Source organism: Haliotis asinina, chromosome 15, assembly GCF_037392515.1.
Source record: "Haliotis asinina isolate JCU_RB_2024 chromosome 15, JCU_Hal_asi_v2, whole genome shotgun sequence".
NCBI classification, from domain to species: Eukaryota; Metazoa; Mollusca; class Gastropoda; order Lepetellida; family Haliotidae; genus Haliotis; species Haliotis asinina.
Genome location: NC_090294.1, coordinates 44,126,077 through 44,148,527, shown reverse-complemented (window position 1 = coordinate 44,148,527; position 22,451 = coordinate 44,126,077). Strand labels below are relative to the sequence as shown.

The window sequence follows — 22,451 nt, the reverse complement described above, 5'->3', positions numbered from 1 at the left end:
ATGTTTTCAGCCAATCAAATTACAGAACACAATGCCTTTTGGTTTACAATAGAGGATATTATACGAGTGCCCATGTCATACTATTGTTCACGATGACATAATGCCACTGGCAATATTACACCACAATGGGTAACAAAACCTCATGCAGCTTCTACGTCTAGAAAAATAATATATGACGTCATCCGCTGTCCATGTCTCAAATTACTTCATCTGAACATTGGTCTCCGCTCTCTGTTGCGTTTTCCATGTAAGTGGCATTTTTAGACATCTTGAGCAAGTCACTTCGTGACTTGGGTACATTGTACAAATCCCCCAATTCTATTTCCTCTTAAAACAATATCTATTTTTTTCCTGTCTCGTGAAAAAACCCACAACCTTCTGGCCTCTGTTAGTTGTATCATTAGTTTATCAATATTCAATTTTCAGTGTCATTTTGATGTTTGAAAGGTGATAAATTCAACAGAAAATTACGGGACCCAAAGATAAGAAAACATATATCTTACAGAGAACAAAAACCATTGCGTCACGTTGTATAACTCGTCCCTTGGACGTTTTTCATTTACGTTTACATCATAATAGCTGAATAAGTAAAGAAAAAGTTGAGAATCTGTGAACATTTCACCAGAATGCGCTCGATGAAGGTTATGTTGCGCACCTCTTAGCAACGTGTTTAAAAATCCCGGTTTAATTTGATGGCTCCGTTACGTAAGTACTACTAGTGGGACTACATATCATATAGCTGCCGTGATTCAATGAAATATGCTACGATAACATTGGGTAGACTTATTAATTGGACCAACTACTTAGCAAGAAGCGTATCTTAATTTGTAGTGCTATGATCATTAGCATTACTAAGGTGCTACGTTCCAACAACATTTTATGTTTTGGTTTTAATAACGCTTTGTAAATGTAAAGGGAAAGGCATTACTAAAGTGTAGTTTTTTAAAGACATTTTATATAAGCATTCGGAGTACCATCTATGTTTTCTATCTAGTATAAATTCATTTGCCTCAAAATACATCACCAAAATTTGTACTGATATTCTCTATGACAGACGCGCGCAGAAACATATATAACAGAATTAGTTGCACTAGTAGTACTACGCCCAACTAAGGGGAGTTCATCGTGGATATCAGCTGTGCACATTGCAATGATGACAGATACGTGTTGTTGTGATTGAACAAGAATGGAGTTATTTCAAACTGAAAATCATTACATAATCCACAATGGAGACCACAGTCTGTGGTGTGACAGGTCTTCAGGGAGCCTGGAGGCGAAATCAAGTGAGTATTGATGGATTCTTGATGCCTGCATATTGCGGAAGTGGAACAAATTCGTCTGCTGTTGTAGTCATGAATGTAAACAACGAGCAATTTTAAAACTTGTTGACAGGGTGAATGTACAGGTTATTTTTAACAGCAGTGTACCTTAACAATACGTTTGAACACAGTGTCAACGTGTGGGTGACTTTAGGTCTCATACCGGTACTAGTGAACTAGATTTATCTGCTGCAACAAAGATAACGATTTCCAAATTCAGTGTGTATATTTCTTTGACACAGCGTGCGATAGACACAGTATGTTTTTGCAACATGATTATTGTCTTTTCACAAACAGTTGATGTTACTTGAAATAACCGCGATCATGATGTACTAAGATGTGGCAATATTTTCAACATCCAGTGATCTTCAGTAAAAATGTAAAACATAGTTGATGTGTCAATTATTCGTCTCTGTGTGTGCAAAAAAACAGGCTTGACCAGGCAGTAGAGTATATTCTGTAGGCGCAGCTTCTTATGCTGATCAGCAACAAATAATATGTTCAGCAATTTTTTTATACTGCAGTGTGTGAAGACATTGTAGATAAATAATGACCGGGTGTTATTCATGTTGCAGTAAGCAATATATGCATTTATATCCCACCTACATGAGCATTAAATGGGACATTTAAGCTGGTGGTGGATTGCATGAACAAATATCAATCATTGCTATTGCACATAGTCAACAAGGCAACACATTTTAACTGCACGATCTTCAGTTTGTTTCTCACTCAGTCACAACAAGCTGTAGTTGCAAGGGTGCAAGTGTACTTCAAATTCACCTTACTAAAGTAACCCTTGATTGTTGTAAGAGGCGACTAACACGATTGGGTAGCCAGACTCAGTGACTTGGTTTGTACATGTCACCGTATCTCTATTGTGTATACCGATGCTCATTTTGTTGATCACTGGATTGTCTGGTTTAGATTCAGTTTTTTAGACCACCTCCATAAATTGAGCATACTGATATGTAAGTTCTGTTAGAGTCTCTTGTTAAGTCTATTTTTCTAACAAAAGATATAGTGCCACAAATACTAATTGAAAAAATGCTCAGAACTGTTTTGGATGGAAATTGCATAAAGTATACATTCCTTTAACAGATGAATTCCTGTAGAGGTGAAAGGCAGGAATCATCAAGACCCTGTAAACTTCTCTCTCTCTCTCAGTCTAAGTAAACTTAGTCTCAGTGTATTTCATTACTCTCCACCACTGAGTCTAACAAAACCTAGTAGAAGATCACATCAGGTAACCTTTGAGCGACCAATGAGCGTCCAATCAAACGCGAATAGATTTAACCAATCAGACAGCGGCTGCTATTTAGGGATTGGAGGGACTTTCAAAATATTCAGGTCACTGACACTGACACAGAAAAATCTGCATATAACACAATTATTTGCCCTGCAGTATATATGCTTTGGGGTTTCTGTTGACATGGTTAATATTTCCGCAGGCTAATATTTCCACAAGATGACATCCTTGAATATTGCCCAAAACACCATTTTCAGCGACTGTTAAATCACCATTGTCATGGTTGTACGTATGCCATGTGCATCACCCGGAAGCGAGCGTACGCTAAATAGCATTCGGAATCGTTTGTGTACGAACCTTATCAAGATAGAAAGTTCAAAAGGTATGTGCCAATGTGCACTTTCACGATTTGGTAAGCTGTGTTCTGATTGGTCAATCTCAAGGGTTACCTGAGGCGACCTCCCATAAGGTTTTGTTAAACTCAGTAGTGGAGTGTAACGAAAAGTAAGAGGATAAGTTTACTTTGACTGCTCTCTCTCTCTTCTCTTCTCTGTAACTTGCTTTAAATTTATGGCATGATGACATAAATTTACTTACTTTTAACATGAAGTTTATAGGCTGTTTGTCAGCTCCACTCAGGGCTCTACCTTGTCCCACAAAACTAGGAGTCCATAGGATCCCTGTGACTAATTTCAAGGGCCCTTACAAAAAATTTGAGGGTCCTGTAAAGTGTTGAAAAAGTGTAGTGTAGTCTACTCTAAGGTGTAATAAATATGTTTATAACAGGATCTATTTCTTGTCAAGAAATTGGTATAATGTGTATTATTATGAGTCTCTCAGGACACCCTGTAAATAATTTTTGTATCCATTAGATGTATGTCTACACTTAGTGCACATTTCCTTCGTCAGTCCGTTTATCTGTTGTGCTGTCAGTTTAGATGTTGTACGTCAAGTATGTCTTTTGTACAGTCAGTATGTCTGCTGTAAAAGCAGTATATATATTTATCTGTTGTGCAGCCAGTTTGTTTTTCAGCCAGTTTATGTGTTGTGCAATCACTTTACCTTTTGTGCAGTCAGATATGATGTCTGTTGAGGAGTCAGTTGATCTGTTGTGAAGTCTGTTATGACTGTAATCTGCACAAGTTGCAGTAGACGAAAGTCCAACCCTGTTTTTTGTCTCCAGTATTTCTTGGGGTTTGTGTTGACAATCGAGGCTTTAGATAACACTTGGTGACCAGAGCCCCATTTCACAAAGCTATTGTATCGTTATGATGGTCGTACATCTATGTTACAATGTAGGAGGTAGGTACAACAGTTGTAGCACCACATTAGCTTTGTGAAAAAGGGCCCTGGCTGATTGCAATTGTCATGGTGACCTGGCTGATTGCATGTTATGGTGACCAGGCTAGTTGCATGTCATGGTGTCCTGGCTGATTGCATGTCATGGTGACCTAACTGATTTCATGTCATGGTGACCTGGCTAGTTGCATATCATGGTGACCTGACTGATTGCAGGTCATAGTTTGACAGCTTGTGATGTTGCTCATGATATCAACAACTAGTTTGTCTGTCCCGGGCTTGTTATATACAGGCTGCCATGATCAAGCTTTGCTGACTGCAGTTTAAAAGAAGATCCACCAGATAGTTTCTTCATTCACTTGACTGACTTCAGGCAGTTAATATACTGACAGAAAAAAATAAGGGATCACAATGTATCTCATAGCTTGTGAAGAAACCTTGGCAGAAAATAAAGGAACACTGTCCTTTCATGTGATCGCTTATTTTTTTCCCTCAGTTTATTAATATCTTCAGAATAACAAATAAATATCAGGTTTGTTTTCATGTAGTATTAACGCTGCAGCTTTTGAAGAAAGTAGGAAGTAATATATTTTATATCCGAGGAAGCAAACATCGAAACAGTACATTCACAATGTATCAGTTGTATCCACCTCATGAAGGAACAAAAGTTCATTCTTGGAAATTTCCTTCTTCACAATATTTTCTCTCCTGTTAGGTGCACCACTTCTCATTGCTGTTCAAGACTTCATTTGTCATCTTTTATGTAAAAAGAGACTTGTCAGAAAGCCTGTTTGAGTTTGCCAGTTTGTTAAAGATCTCCCAGAGGAGACCCCACCCAAGTGGGTGGGTTGTTTATGGATATTTATGATTATTTTTAATGTGACTGATCAATATATGAACTGTTCTCATCCATGGCGACAGTTGATATCTCAATCATCTGGCAATGGTGATGATGATCAGTACTTAAACCACCTGACAGTTGATGATGATGAATATTTAAACCACTAAACAGTTGATAATGATCAATATTTAAACCACTAAACAGTTGATAATGATCAATATTTAATCACCAGACTGTTGATAATGATCAGTATTTAAACCTAGTGACCAGTGATGATGATCAGTATTTATGAACCTAGTAACCAGTGATGATGATAAGTATTTATGAACCTAGTAACCAGGGATGATGATCAGTATTTATGAACCTAGTAACCAGTGATGATGATCAGTATTTAAACCTAGTGACCAGTGATGATGATAAGTATTTATGAACCTAGTAACCAGTGATGATGATCAGTATTTATGAACCTAGTAACCAGTGATGATGATCAGTATTTATGAACCTAGTAACCAGTGATGATGATCAGTATTTAAACCTAGTGACCAGTGATGATGATCAGTATTTATGAACCTAGTAACCAGGGATGATGATCAGTATTTATGAACCTAGTAACCAGTGATGATGATCAGTATTTATGAACCTAGTAACCAGTGATGATGATCAGTATTTATGAACCTAGTAACCAGTGATGATGATCAGTATTTAAACCTAGTGACCAGTGATGATGATCAGTATTTAAACCTAGTGACCAGTGATGATGATCAGTATTTAAACCTAGTAACCAGTGATGATGATAAGTATTTATGAACCTAGTAACCAGTGATGATGATCAGTATTTATGAACCTAGTAACCAGTGATGATGATAAGTATTTATGAACCTAGTAACCAGTGATGATGATCAGTATTTATGAACCTAGTAACCAGTGATGATGATCAGTATTTAAACCTAGTGACCAGGGATGATGATCAGTATCTATGAACCTAGTAACCAGTGATGATGATCAGTATTTATGAACCTAGTAACCAGTGATGATGATCAGTATTTAAACCTAGTGACCAGTGATGATGATCAGTATCTATGAACCTAGTAACCAGTGATGATGATCAGTATTTAAACCTAGTGACCAGGGATGATGATCAGTATCTATGAACCTAGTAACCAGTGATGATGATCAGTATCTATGAACCTAGTAACCAGTGATGATGATCAGTATTTATGAACCTAGTAACCAGGGATGATGATCAGTATTTATGAACCTAGTAACTAGTGATGATGATCAGTATTTAAACCAAGTAACCAGTGATGATGATCAGTATTTAAACCTAGTGACCAGTGATGATGATCAGTATTTATGAACCTAGTGACTAGTGATGATGATCAGTACTTAAATACTATGATAATTGATGATGATAAATATTTAAACCACCTGACAATTGATGATGATCAATATTTAAAACACTATTAATATTTATACAACCTGACCAGTGATCTACTAATATTTATACTTGTACCACCTGACCACAGTGATGACTATGTTGATAGTGACTTTTACTACTAGTATTTAAACCCACCTGAATGCAGTAGTTATGAGAAATAAATACACCGACCTGACTCTGATGACCAAGTGTGCATTTTGCATATGTTTATTTGAAGGTTATAAACTCATAAAATATGTTGGTGACATTTTCCTTAAAAGGATACACATGAATTATTAGATACGTAGTGTATTCCCTATGTGTTTGATAAGATAGCACCAACCAATGAGAAAGAGTTGTCAGGTAACTGTCTCCAGTAGGTCATTAAAGCTTCATGTGGGTTGTGTTTTCTGTTGTGCAAGTATGTATTACATACATGGCCATTGACACCTGTTCTGACATTGATTGATTGATAGCTATGAACAAGTCAAGACTTCCTGAATGTAGCCTGATGGTCAAAATGTACTAGTTTTGATGGTCATGTCTTTCAGATTTCATGTCATCTTCAAGGTTATTGTCCTTACATGTGCATATATCGGCTAGTATTAGCCTGGATTTGCCAGCCTTTAAAGATAAGGGTAAGAACTGGTCTTCAGTAAACCCATGATGTCATAAGAGGCAACTAACGGGGTTAGGTGGTCAGACACACTGACTTGGTTGACTCTTTGTATCTCAACTCTGTAGACTGATGTTTATGCTGTTGACCACTGGATTGTCGGTTCCAGGGGCTCCTTTCACAAAGCAACCTTTACTAAGGTTACCCTTAACTCCCATTCTTTAACATTGCACTAAGGTCACCTAAGTCTAAGGTAACACTTAGGTAACCTTAGTGCAGTGTTAAAGAATGGGAGTTAAGGTTAACCTTAATAAAGTTTGCTTTTCGTAAGGAGTCCCTGGTGTGATTATTTTCAGATCGCAGCCATATAGCTTGAGTATCGCTATATGCAGCGTTAAACAGAAAAAAGAGCAACGATAAATGTTGCCTAAGATAAGATGCTGCACTTTAACATGGAAACACCACTCACACATTGCACATTGACTCTGAGCTGACAATGTTTGCTTTATTTCGACACTCAGTGCCATCTTTGGGTATGATGCAATCAGCTGACCAAATCACAGAATTCCATTGGCAGATGTTGTATCCGCTACATCATAAATGTGGTCTTGCATCTAAAAGACAAAATTGATTCCAAACCATAAAGTTTCAACAGAAATAATAACTATTGATTTGTTTAGAGGATAATATGCATGTAAGTAATATGGAGATTTAAAGTCATTTTTATGAACATTTTCAATGACTTGGATGTGAAAGAGAAAGTACGTTTTTATGCTACATTTGGCAAGATTTCAACAGCATCATGGCAGGAGATAGCAGAAATGGTCTTCACACATTGTTTGGAATTGAACCTGGATCTTTGGTGTGTCAAGTGAATGCTTGAACCGCTTGGCTACTCCAGTGTCCCAGCTGAAGTGATGTATGCATACTGAACACTAAACTGAACACCTATGCATATTTCATATCTGTGCAGATGGGTATGAGAAATATTCATGTCATAATTAGTGATGTTCTGATAACTGATTAGGTGGAGTGATGTATTTGTTTATACTGTAATCTCATGAATTATCATGTGTTCATGATAGAGTGTGACGAAAAGGTAGCCATATATATATTACTTTATTTTCATGCAGTCTGTGGTAAGCTTTGGGTGAAACTGAAAATTGAGTAAATTCTAAATTGGATTGTAATGATATGTATATCAAGAAAATCATTTCAACTTGTCTTTTACTTTACTTACAATACTCATCCATTTTCCGAAACTATGAGCAGTTAACAACATAAGTTCAACCAGGATTGTGTTTTACAATGGCAGGAGGATGACTTCCATTAGTATCCTGCAGTGAGTGAGTGAGTTTAGATTTTTGCCACTTTTAGCAATAGTCCATCAATATCCCAGCAATGAGTTACAAAATTTATGAATGGGGATGTTAAATATTTTCCTATAATAGTTGTATGCAAACTGTTATATGCTTGACATTTGTACAAAATATGAAATTCAATATGACGTCACATACAGTGTTATCCTCCATCATTTACAGACAGTTTATGAAGATGCAGCATCTCAGGCATGAAGAAACTAGACTTTGACGGACCCGCATAGTGATGTCTGAATAATTTTCAATGTTTTAGAAGATATTTGAACTGTTTTTAAGAATATGAATCTGACCTGCACCATGCTCTTTGTCACTCACACTCAGGAGTCTCCAAACATATATATATATATAGTACAATCAGGCATCTCAATGTAGTATTAGATATTTTGTAAATACATTTTTACGACTCCCATTTTACTGTCCAATATGCACCCACATGAGTGTAGTAAATCAATTTCAGACAAACTCAGAAAGTTTCTAGGGCAGTCCAAAATATCAGCTTCATTTGCCTGCAGAATCTTGAGTAAGTTAATGAAAGATGCCAAACATAGCTTAAACAACCAAGTCCCAACTTGTTAACCAATCTAATGGCAGCATGGTTATGTTGAGTTGTTCTGATTTCAGTCACATGTTTTGATATGCTTTCTGCTTATCAGAGTGCCAAACGTTCAAGTGCACAACACTTTGTCAGAAGTCATAGAAAGATGCAGTGATTGCTGAAAATGGGAGATTTTTGTGTGATCATGGCCAAACAATGGATGAATTTAGTTTCTCTTTGGGAAAAGCCTTGGAGATACAAAACGTGATACGTCAATGTCGAAAACAGAAATGTTATTAGGTCTGGGTTAGAACTGGTCTGCAGCGGCCCATGTTTGTTGTATGATACGGTCAGATTGTCAGGTGTGTTTTTGTTTTACTTGATTAATGCATGTTATTTCATCCTTGTTGTTTTAGATCAAAGCCCATGACATCAGTCATATCCCTTCATTTCCAGATCATTTCGCTTGAACAATCCCAAGTCAGTGTTAAATGCCAAAGAATGTCACCATTCATATATTTCTGTGCTCCTCAGGAGTCCTATGTATTCATTGTTTTTGCTGATGGAAGTATTTCTCAAATGCTGTTGTTGATAATAGTTGTCACTTGAATATTTTTTCTTTTATTCAAATGTCGTAAAAAATGGAATTTGAATATCCTTTGTGCCTATGCATAACAATATTCATCTTCACATTTACGACCCCAGATGGGTTTCTGGTTTAATGATAGGTCCTTACCAAATAATGCTGGTTGTAAGCGGTGACCATGAGTGGACAGGCAAAGAAAGAATGTCATGGTGCCATGAATGTTTGGATGGCTGTCTCTTTCGACTTTGGTTCTGTGTTAGTCCATGAGACCGAGCCAAGTCTGCTTTTATTTTTTAAATCTTCATATATGCTATACCTCCTAGAACATTTATAATGAAAAATGTTAGTGTAAACACAGTAAAATGTCTGGTTCCCATTATTGGATTTGAACGAAAGACTTTCTAATCCAAAGTCAGATGCCTTGTCCACATGACCAAAGAGGTTAACCCCATCAGCAAGATGACACGATAAGGGTGTCATCTATGGGATGACCCCACACCATGCAAAGCATATATGACATTTGCTCATTATCTTGCAATTTCTCATGTCTTGTAGAGGTTCTAGATTTGAAGTCGATCCCAACAACCTTTACTGGTCATTAAATGAATCAGGTGATTAAGCTGCATAACTTGGTTGATGTCTTGTTTACGGTCGGTTGCTCATATTATCAATCACTGGATAGTCCGGTTCAGACTCAGACACTCAGAAAACACTTTCATGCCACTAGAACAATGGTTAATAGCATAAAACATCAGAGACGTCATTCATAATTATTGTATGTTTATTACACCAAGCAGAGGCTTTGATGCTTCAATTACGTTAGTGTTAGTTGTCTTGTTTCTATGGTGATTTTGCTCCAGAACAGGTCACTTGTACCTCATGCATATAACTGTCAGGTGTTGAGGATCCAGACATGTGATGTGATTGATTTCTTGTTATTATATTCGTAATCCTTGGGGAATATTGCAGAAAGTGACATTTTGTTCAGTGGCATGTCTGATTCTTCTATATCCAGGATCAGTTTTACATTTCTTGCTAATAAAATAACCTAAAAATACAGTCATGTTTCGTTCCAGCTGAGAATGTTTTGCTAAAACATGAATTAATAGGTTATATTGTAACTTCTGTTGGTTTGTTGCTTTTCCATTCAAAGAGTTATTGTTTATATATTTGTATATCATTTGTATAGGTAAGGTCAGGTAAAGTCAGGTAAGGTCAGGTCAGGTCAGGTCAAGTCAGGAGTCTGACAAACATCTCTTCCCTTCTGTAATAAATAATCCCACCATTGATCGCCGTCTGTCTTGTTCAAGTGGTTGAAATTATTCAGTTGAAAGTGATTCTTTTTGCCATTATTTCTTAACTCTGTTTAGATATTATTAGTTTGCAGTATGTACTGTGTGGGGCTACACACATATGTACCATTGTTCTGGTATTTTAGGAGCAGTTTGGTAGCCAAAAGTGTTGGGAATTGGTTTAACTCTCATAACTGGTGATTGGCTCATTACAACCGATCAATCATCAAAAATAATTGGTTAGGGTCATTTATAAACATTTCACATTATGTTTCTCAATGGACAAAATTTGTTTTTTTTGTTTTTTTTTAGAAAATTGCGCAAAATGTATTTGCAAATTTCACATCTTTAAAGGATGACTTGTATGTTAGGAACATAAATTTAAGATAAATTCAGTCATGACTTTGAACGGCCGTGTAGTGCTGTATCAGCTGAAAATGACACAGACAAACCGGACCTTGTGAAAAATATTGTTAATGTGAAGAAGTGTTCCCAAATAGTTCATGTTCAGTTATGAGAAACATAATCAACTGCTTGGTCACTGAGTCACTACTACCAGTCCTTGATTATTTTAGTTAATCTAACTACCACCAGTATCAAGATGGTTAAAATGGCCGCTTGTAATGTCAAACAACTAGGTTTGAGTGAGTGAGTGAGTTTAGTTTTATGGCAAGCCTGGGTTGCTGGAGGCCTGTTCTACCCCGGGACCTTCACTGGTCATCTAGGTTTGAGTTTCCTGTTTGACCTGTACAGTTTCGCCATGTTCTTATGTTCTCTCAAGAAACGGGTAACCTACTTGTTAAAGCATTTGCTTGTCACTACTAAGACATGTGTTCCCACAACTAAGGTACAATGCATGAAGCATTATCTGGAGACTCCTGCCATGATAATGACTAAATATTGGTAAACAAGCAGTAAAATTAAACTCTACCTCACTGTTTTCTCTCAAGATGCACTCCTTGTCACTGTTATCTCAGCCAACCCTGAAACCACATGATGAAGCAAAAACTTTAAGTGATCCATGAAGATCCGGGTTAGAATTTGCCTTCAGCAACTTACACTATCAGGCAGTTATGCTTGATGACTTTTTTTTATAAATTTCATTGTATCTCAGTTCTTATGATGGTAAATGTGTGATCCCAAGTTGTTATTACATTTACAGACCTCTGTCATGTATCTAGACAACAATCGTTTTTTTCTCAACAATCTCATGTTCGTAAGTTTGTTTCAGCGGCTTCAATGTTATGACAATATGGCTCCCACAGCTTCCATATTGAAACAGCTTTTCATAGGAGCTTGTTTTTTTTTAACAAAACTGTACAGTTATTATATTTAACATGTAATGCGTGGGGATATAGTCAACGCCTTGTCTGTCCGTCCGTCCGTCCGTCTGTCCGTAATCATTTGTTTCCGGAGCATAACTCAGAAACCGTTCAATATTTTTAGACCAAACTTGGTAGATATAGTAATCTCAGCCTATGGTTGTTCCTTTTGCTATTTACAGATTTCTGGCATTTATATATTTTTTGGTTTTCCATGGAACATTTTGGTGTCAGTCTTATGGTGGGTTGGGCTTCGTTTCCAAAGCAAAACTCAAAAACCGTTCAATATTTTTCTGCAAAACTTGGTAGATATATCAGTCAGAACCTAAAGTGGCACCTTTTGCTAGATACAGGTTTTTGTGATTTATTATTTTATCGGTTTCTATGGAAACATTTCGGACATAGTCTCAAAAGTGAGAGGTGTGTTTCGTTTCCGGAGCAGAACTCAAAAGCCGTTCAATATTTTTCTGCAAAACTTGGTAGATATATCAGTCAGAACCTAAAGTGGTGCCTTTTGCTATTTACATGTTTTTGTGATTTATTATTTTCTCCGTTTCTATGGAAATGTTTGAGACTTAGTCTCAAAATATTTTTCTGCAAAACATGATCGATATATCAGTCAGACCCTAAAGTGGTGCCTTTTGCTACTTACAGGTTTTTGTGATTTCTTAGTTTCTCGGTTTCCATGGAAGCGTTTCTTACTTACTCTCGAAAGTGAGAGGTGTATTCTGTTTCCAGAGAAGAACTCAAAAACTTCTTAATATCTGTCAGTAAAACTTGGTAGATATGTGTGGCAGACCCCAAAGTGGTGCCTTTTGCTATTTACATGTTTTTCTGATTTATTATTTTCTTTGTTTCTATGGAAACGTTTTGGACATAGTCTCAAAATTGAGGGATGGGCTTCATTTCCAGGGCAGAACTCAAAAACTGTTCAATATTTTTCTGCAAAACTTGGTAGATATATCAGTCAGAACCTAAAGTGGTGCCTTTTGCTATTTACATGTTTTCCTGATTTATTATTTTCTCCGTTTCTATGGAAATGTTTGAGACTTAGTGTCAAAAGTGAGGGATGGGCTTCGTTTCCGGAGCAGAACTCAAAAACCGTTCAATATTTTTCTGTATAACATGGTCGATATATCAGTCAGATCCTAAAGTGGTGCCTTTTGCTACTCACAGGTTTTTGTGATTTCTTAGTTTCTCGGTTTCCATGAAAGCGTTTTGTACTAACCCTTAAAAGTGATAGGTGTGTTTCGTTTCCGGAGCAGAACTCAAAAACTTCTTAATATCTGTCCGTGTTACTGGGTTGATGTGTGTGGCAGACCCCAACGTGGTGCCTTTTGCTTATGTACATGTTTTTCTGATTTATTATGTTCTCCGTTTCTATGGAAACGTTTTGGACATAGTCTCAAAACTGAGGGATGGGCTTCGTTTCCAGAGCAGAACTCAAAAACTGTTCAATATTTTTCTGTAAAACATGGTCGATATATCAGTCAGATCCTAAAGTGGTGCCTTTTGCTACTCACAGGTTTTTGTGATTTCTTAGTTTCTCGGTTTCCATGAAAGCGTTTTGTACTAACCCTTAAAAGTGATAGGTGTGTTTCGTTTCCGGAGCAGAACTCAAAAACTTCTTAATATCTGTCCGTGTTACTGGGTTGATGTGTGTGGCAGACCCCAACGTGGTGCCTTTTGCTATGTACATGTTTTTCTGATTTATTATGTTCTCCGTTTCTATGGAAACGTTTTGGACATAGTCTCAAAATTGAGGGATGGGCTTCGTTTCTGGAGCAGAACTCAAAAACTGTTCAATATTTTTCTGCAAAACTTGGTAGATATATCAATCAGAACCTAAAGTGGTGCCTTTTGCTACTCACAGGTTTTTGTGATTTATTATTTTCTCGGTTTCCATGGAAATGTTTTGGACTTACTCTCAAAAGTGAGAGGTGTGTTCTGTGTCTGGAGCAGAACTCAAAAACTTTTTAATATCTGTCAGTAAAACTTGGTAGATATGTGTGGCAGACCCCAAAGTGGTGCCTTTTGGTATATACATGTTTTTATGATGTATTATTTTCTCGGTTCCATGAACATGTTGCTGACTTCATTTCCGGAGCACAACTTGAAAACCATTTCATATCTTTCAAAAGATCTTGGCAGATATACGAGACAGATCTTGAAATGGTGACTTTTTCTGATTACAGATATATGGCATTTATATTTTTCATGAATTGCATGGAAACAATTCTGACTTGGTCTAAAAATACAATAAGTAACTGTCAGATGATTTGTCCTTTCAAATATGTGGGGGCTGGGGGGATATGTCATCTTCTGATGACTTGTTTTTTTTTTGTGGGGGGGATTACACTCAAGGCTGCTGTTTTGATTTGCTATTTGATTGTTTCAATCCTTGTTCTGACTATGCGTTTGTGATTTTAGAAGTTCATATTTTAGATTTGCCGTAACTGTAATGCCAAGTGTCTTTATCATTGTGTTTAATGCTATAGTGAAATATTCTGATTAAATGATTACACCCATATCTGTTGGATTTGATATTGATATTTGAATTTTTCAATACAAGACACTATTATGGATGACAACTTCTTTAATTCTTGCCCCTTTGTCAGGTGGATGACAGCCTTGAAACGTCGTGTTAAAAGAATTAAAGAAGTTGTCATCCATAATAGTGTCTTGTATTACCTCACCAACTTCTAAATGCCTTTCAAGAATTGAATTTTTCAATCCTTTTTCGGATTATGCTTTTGTGATTTCAGATAAGTTTATTTTTTAGGATTGATAATGACAAATATCTTTATTGTGTCTAATGCTACAGCCGAATATCCAGTCAACATTGTATAAAATCAGGAATGCCTGAATGCATTTTTATCCAACAAAGTCACTCTATTTAAACGTTTATCATTACAGATATTCAGCTCTGTTAACATATGAGATGCACCGTGGCTTGTGTATGTCTCTGCCTGGTGTTATGATTTCCAGATCAGATGATTTCACATCATTTCAGTGAACTTGGAACTTGTGAACACTTATCCAAAATATGTTACATGTCAATGAATTGTATACAAAATCTGATAATAATCCATAAAGATCATATTTGAATTTATTATTTAAGTAAAGCATTAATCTATGACATAGGTTGAGTGAGTGAGTTTAGTTTTACGCCGCATTCAGCAATATTCCAGCTACATGGCGGCAGTCTGTAAACAGTTGAATCTGGACCAGACAGTCCAGTGATCAGCATCGTGAGCATCGATCTGAGCAATTGGGAACTGATGACATGTCAACCAAGTCAACAAGTCTGACCACCTGACCCCTTTAGTTGCCTCTTATGACAAGCATACTCGCCAATTGTGGCAAGCATGGGTTGCTGAAGACCTACTCTACCTGCAATCCTCATGGGTCTATGACATAAAAGCATGTATGTCATACCAAAGAGTCATTCATCAGTAACTTCAGTGAAATACCAGGGAAAATAAAATTGCATAGAACAATGGAAAACATGTATTACTACACGTGATCTTTATGTAAGATTTCAACAAACTTCTGATAATTTTTTTAATGCTTTTATAACAAATGGAAAACAGTGATGTGAAAATGATAAATAAGATTTATCACATGCGGTTTTGATTGCAGGAAATACCAACTTTGTACGTTTTACCATAGTCCTCTTTATCAGCTCGGAGAACACCTTGTGTTGAATGTTTGTCTGTTTTGACATCATAAGCTGTTGACTTTAGATGAAAGTGAGCTGCAGTACCATGAGGAAATGGTAGACGGGTCTCATGGTTAAAGCATGAGCTCTTCACAACAGAGACCACTGGTTGATTTCCCTCATGGGTACTAGTAGACTAACAACTAGTCTCTGACATGAACATGTTATCCTGGTACTGGTAGGAATTGTCCTAGTTCCAAATTGAGTTATCGCCTTAACTAGCTTGTATGATGTATGAAATGCGACGAAAACATGCATATTTACTCAGGATAAAAACTGTTATCACAGTGTACACAAATATTTATTACATTTTAGTGCACCTCAGATAACAGACTAACAACTAGTCTCTGAAATGAACACATTTTACTGAAAAAAAAGTCCATAGTAAAAAAGAACTATAATATGATGAAAAGGAGCCCTGAGACTTTCTTCATTTTCAGAAGCTAAGGGAATCTAGACTTGCCATATTTTCTAAACTTGCATGGGCTTTCTTGGATATATTTGCTTCAGGGTCTGTACGACAAACTAAGGCACTGGTGAACCACAATTCTGGTGTCTGCCATGATATTACTGGAATATTGCAAAAAGTACCCTAAAACCATACAACTGACTCATAGTTCTTCTGCGCAGTATTTTTCCATATCACCGATATTATTTTGTTGCAAAAAATTATCTTTTCACATCTCAATTTGCATTGTGCTTCCACTGCCAACAATATTGGTTGAACCTGAGTCATATGGTTTTGTGAACAAAAGGTCCAAGTTTTGTTTACAGCTTTGAAGCAAATAAAACAGTTCACATGTGAAAAACAGCTTTCACAGGTATTGAGAGTTACATAACAGTGTGACTCACACATAAAAGAGCTGGTCACATTGGATGTAGATAAAATGGACATACCTACATATCAGTGATCCATAAATAACACTTATAGGTTGGACACAAACAGTAACATGATCCAAACTATATTTATTACTTGCTCGTTGAATACATGCAGCGGAATATTATTACTGCAATATAGGTATACTGCAGTATTTTGTTTTCGGTTCGGTACGCTGGAATAGACTTTGAAAATACAGTTTGTTCTGTTTTTATACTGAAAATACCATCTTACCCACCTTATACACATTACATATGGAATGACATCACAAATATTCCATGTAATGTCATACTGGATGACACCTTCATGTTGCCACCATTTCTGTTATTTCTGTGCCTCTATTTGTCAACAACTCATACCAATTTGATTGGATGAACAAGATTGTGTAAAGACACTTTCATTTGGGCCCCATTTCCCAAAAGATTTCATCTTGGAACTTTACTGAACTGACAGTGCCTTTCCACAAGAATATTTATCCTGTTGAAATTAATTGTTAATGAACGGAACTGAATGGTACCAAACTGAGAGCTGTGTACTGCAGTGTGTATCGAACTGTGGCATGGTGTTGAACCCCTACTGCAGTACTACACTAGTGTGATACCACTAGACATATGATGTCATGATATTTTACAGTTATGATATCACAATGCTAATACCTCTTTCACACTGGTATTCGACCATGCTTGACTCACCAAAATCTGACAGTCATCACGCTGTAGGCAGTTTTTATTAATATATATTGGAGAGTAATTAACATAATGCTAACTCATTTTCATGAAATACTATTCTTATTAAACTTGTGAAAGATTTAGCATCAAACTTGCTTTCGCTTTTCTGATACCAAATCATATACTTGTTAAATAGAAATGGTATTACACAGAAGGTCGTTTAGAATCCAGGGCTCTGTTTCATCAAGCTAACGTAGCGCTAGTCTGATCATAACACCCATACTTTAATATAGACTTACAACAGTTGTAGCGCTACGATGTCTTCGTGAAACAAGTCCCTGTATTTATTAAGTCGTTGAGATTGTTGTATTGTCAAATAAATGTATGTATTGTGAAGTTATGAGCTGTCTCATTCTTTCATATGCAATAGTTGATATATTTGCATATGCAGCTGTGAAGTTATGTATATTTCGTGTTGATGAAATGAAAATTCATACATCTCAGTATTCAATAAATAACACTCACACAAAAGAGGAGCATGATAACAGTTTTTACTGAATCAGTTTGTTCGTTCAGATGATAGTGTTGTCAATAATGTTTGTACTCAAAACAAGTTCAGGACTGACAGTTTTCTGTTCCACAGTTAATCTGACATGGAATATTTGTATACTACTCAAGACAAATTAAGGATCTTTGATATTACTACATGTATAGTGAATATGGCGTAGCAGTACTATAATAATTTGAAAATATCAAATTTACTTGATGTTTTTTAGTAGTACACATGTAAAGTACATATGTAAAATTCCTTAGTATATTGTCTCTTATTTTTAATAATATGCTTAAGATTAGTGAAGATCAGAGTAAGAATTAAACCCCTAAATCAGTCTTCAAGCTGTGGATCACTGGATTGTCTGTCCCAGACAGAATTATTTACCAAATGCTGCCATATTGCCTTGATATTGCTGAGTATGTTGTAAACAGCAAACTGAAGACAAAGGTGACTTTTGGGTTTGGTTCCTGGCTTCCTTGGCCAACATACCATTGTATTGCGTATTCCTTGCTGTTGTAACTTTCTCAACTCCATGGGGGGTATGCAAGTTAGTTGACCTCTGGGACATGCAGATACCATGAAATTATCATTGATCATTAATCAGAACCTTGTTATTATGGCTCAAGCCAATTTTTGCAGAAAAACATTTCTTATGTGATGATGCACTTATCTCGGTCATGGTATGGCAGAAATACTGCCAATTTCACTCACCCACTCACTTCTTTTGCAAGTATAGCATTAAACCTATTATATTAATTGTTCATATCAGTTAGATATCTAGACTTTATTTGGATAGCTTGTTACTGAATTAACACAGGAAAATTGAATATTTTAAGTCCAAAGTTTGAAACTGAGAATATAAGTTTTTGAGGGTATTAGTGATATCAGTTCTTTTTTCTCTCTGGACAAGGCCTAGTTCATAGAGTGATGGAGTTTTTTCTGTGACTTTGGGTAAAACATGCGAAAAAAGGTGTGTAATATGCACAAGTAATTATGGAAAGTCTTTTTAATCTTTAAACCTAGTTTGGGACGATTTGAAGTTTACTTTTACAGTGGTCAAAAGTTATTAAAAGTGTCCTTTCTATTGCAGGGTGCCATGTACAGTAACTACGAAATTTTATCGATATTGTAAGGAGGCTGGACACAGAATGATGTAGAGATGCCTTCAATACTTTCCCAAGTACTGAAAACCATTAACATCTGAACATTTTCATGATAAGTGGAAACTGGGATCATTGTTATTGCCAAACATTATCCATATTCGTCTGTTAATATGTTTGTTGGAGAACTGATAATGTGCTCATGCAAAAGAGAATGAAGTAATTCCTAACAGAAACACATGTCTTTGGTCTGGCCTTTTTGTCTGTTTCCTTGTCACAAGTAGGACAATTAATCAATTATTCAATGTGTTTACCTTTGGCCAGTTGATCCACACCCCAGTAAAGGGAATTAGTAAATGTCTCTAAATCAGGCATGAACTCATGTTTAGACAGCTCCAGGGGCTGTCTGGACAGACTGGGTGGGGGTGAGTAGGGACAGGTGGGGATGGAGGTTTGTCTTGGTTTGTTTTGTTTGACAGGCCTTGGAACAACCTATTTGATTGGTGCTTTAGATGTTGGTAAGAAACTATAAAAGCAAGATGACAACTGCTTTAATACAGTTTAATATCATGCAATATGTCTTTGCAGATTATTATTGTAGAGTCTCTTTGCACCAACAATATAAGAATCTATGCCAGAATGTCGTATTGTTTAACATGACTTTGGAAGATTGTAGCAAATTCAAAGATACATCAAAACTAAAATATACTAATCACAAAAAGAAATACATAGCACAGATTTTCAGGTCTGCTCTCTAAAGGATTAAACTTTGGTGGCTTTATTATTTTGTAACCAATACCTCCTTGACCCCTTTCTGAGTTTGAATCTCTTTGTGAAGAATCATTGATCAGTGAAACACAAACTGTCTTTTAGAAATAAATGTCACATAAGATACAGATTTACAAAAATTCACATTTTTGTCAGACATATGCACTTCAGGCATGATAGGCAATAAAACCCTTGGTTTCTGGCGATGTTCTGACAGTTTTCAAATGTGTATTTGCCATGAAAAGTCATGTCTAGACTTCCTGAGGCTCAATGGAATAATGCGATTGGACAAATGGAGGCTGGTGAATCACAATCAATGGTGGCAAGGCACTTCCACATGTCCCAGAGCACAACAGGAAGACTGGGGCATTGGTTTCAATAGCATGGGACCACATGGGATAGACTCTGCTCCGGAAGACGACACATCACCGTGCCTGCTCAAAACAGAGTCATTCATTTACAGCACTCACGTGACACTGACAGATTCCTTTTGGCAACCTCATTGCCTGAACTGTGGAGACATGATGCCGGTATTGGTCCCAGACGACCAGCATGAAGAGTCATCCTCACACGACTACGTCTCCAGCTACAATTACAATGGCAATGGCATGTCAGCCATTGGCCATGACATATGCAGAAATGGAGAAGTGGCATTTTTAATGAAGAGTCATGGTTTCTACTGAGATGTCCAGACGTGTGGACAACGTCATGAACATTCCTCTGCAAACAGCCTTCAGGGAGTCGAAAGATTTGATGAAGCTATCTTCCATAACCTTCACGATGACCAGATCTTAACCCAATCAGTCTTGTGTGACTAACTGGATAGATTTGTGCATCGACATCATCCACTTCCACAGACTTTTGCACATTTTGTTTTTGGTGTTGTGAGATGGGTACCAGAACATTCCCAGGCCTGTCATCCGGAATCTGTATCATTCCATGAGTAGATGGTGTGATTGACTCTGATGGTGGTCATAATTGTTACTCATTTCATCTCACCTTGACCTTCTGTAACCAGTGCAGTAACTGTATTTCATCTGCATGTCATGTGATGCTCATATTTTCACATAAACCATTGACAACAATCTTTGCTATGTGTTTCTTCTTTTGATATATATATTTGAATGTTTCTTGTATTTTCTCTTAATTTACAGTTTACAGTTTACTTTTTTACTTCTGATGAATGGGCAATGGAAAACACAGTTTAAGGCCTTTAAATATTTTTCTGTTATCATATAAGTGGTGTCTTGAAAAATAAAAAAAATTTGCATTCTTCTATTTGCTTCAGCACTTTTTTGAGACATTAGTTTTTGATTTGTGACAAAAAAATCCAGCGTGCCTGGAAGTGTGAGTAATAGTGTTTGTGGTATCTACATCTCATACTCTCATGGACCGTCTGTTTGTCTTTGTAAGACAGAGACAATTTTGTAGTCACTTTTTCAAATGTTTCAAGTGGAATCATATTTTAAGGTGACATTTAACAATCCTTTATTCAAGAGCTGCCATGTTTTAACTGATGATGGTGTTTCCATAGAAGTGATATATGGTCATTAGTTCTTCATGAAAGTTACAGATGTTGAATTTACCTATGATACCTCTATACTGAAAATACAGTACATTCATATTCTTCAGCTAACTTATGTAGCTGAGTCCTGATTGGAATCTGTAATGCAATAAATAATACATTGAGCTGGTCTTGTAATCATGTCTGGATGGTCTTGACATATTTATATTAGAGACTCTTGTTTTGTTCTATTTATTCCTGTGCTTTGATACAGATTGCCATACATTACCACCATATTGGAATATTGCTGAGTTGGCGTTAACCAACTGCCAAAACAAAACAAACTACTGAATCTGCGTATGTTTTTTTGTCATTGCATTTATATGGCAATCTCTCTGTGTCATTACCCCTGAAGATCAGAGTTACAATTGGTCTTCAGCAACCCATGCTTATCGTAAGAGGCGACTAATGGGATCGGGTGGACAGGCTCACTGACTTAGGTGACACTATAACTTGTTCACTGGTCATGAGAGGGACATGAGTTGATGTACCCTTGATGTTTGTTTATGTTACCAGTGAACAAGAAGTTCAATGTTAATTTTGAATTGTTTGAAACATGGGTACAAGTCTTTTTGTAGCAATTGGTAGATTTTGCTAGATTTTGCAGATTAGATTAAAACAGAAGAGTTATCTCCCTTTCATTGATTTGCATTTGCAAAGCATTTGTAATTTCCGTACATCATATGTGATTCAGTGTTATACGAGATTAAAAATCACTACCACAAAGTATCACATGAGTTCGGCAGTCCCACCATGTTATTCACTTGTAAGCAGGGTACATTGAAAATGTTATTCCCTTGTAAGCAGGGTACATTGAAAGTGTTATTCCCTTGTAAGCAGGGTACATTGAAAGTGTTATTCCCTTGTAAGCAGGGTACATTGAAAGTGTTATTCCCTTGTAAGCAGGGTACATTGAAAGTGTTATTCCCTTGTAAGCAGGGTACATTGAAAGTGTTATTCACTTGTAAGCAGGGTACATTGAAAGTGTTATTCACTTGTAAGCAGGGTACATTGAAAGTGAGGCAAGAGAAATGTCATTGTATCCCAATTGCATAGATCGATGCTCATGATGGTGATCAGTGGATTGTATCGTATCCGAGTAGATTATTTACATACTTCAGACTAAAACTAACCAACCCTCCCTGGCATGTAATATGATGAAGACTTCCTTGTGGTTGTGTTTTGTAATATGTGGTGTTTGGACACCCCAAGTAGCATATCTCATTTGTAACAAGCTGGATTCATCGCACAAGGGATACCTTTATTATATCACCTCATCAGTATGATTGACTGCCTATGTCAGTGTTACATAAATGTAGAATACTAAACGACCTTCCGTGTAATACCA

The 22,451-nt window shown here is 36.6% G+C and overlaps 1 protein-coding gene across 2 annotated transcripts in view; it reads left to right on the top strand.

Moving 5' to 3' along the window:
• The first annotated feature begins 1,107 nt into the window (after positions 1-1,107).
• Positions 1,108-22,451, top strand: part of LOC137265586 (phosphatidylinositide phosphatase SAC2-like) — a 345,091-nt gene continuing 323,747 nt past the window's right edge. For both annotated transcript variants that reach the window (XM_067801010.1, XM_067801009.1), the window contains exon 1: positions 1,108-1,283. In XM_067801010.1, the coding sequence (XP_067657111.1) occupies positions 1,187-1,283 (97 nt within the window). In that variant the 5' untranslated portion in view covers positions 1,108-1,186. The remainder of the gene's footprint in view (positions 1,284-22,451) is intronic.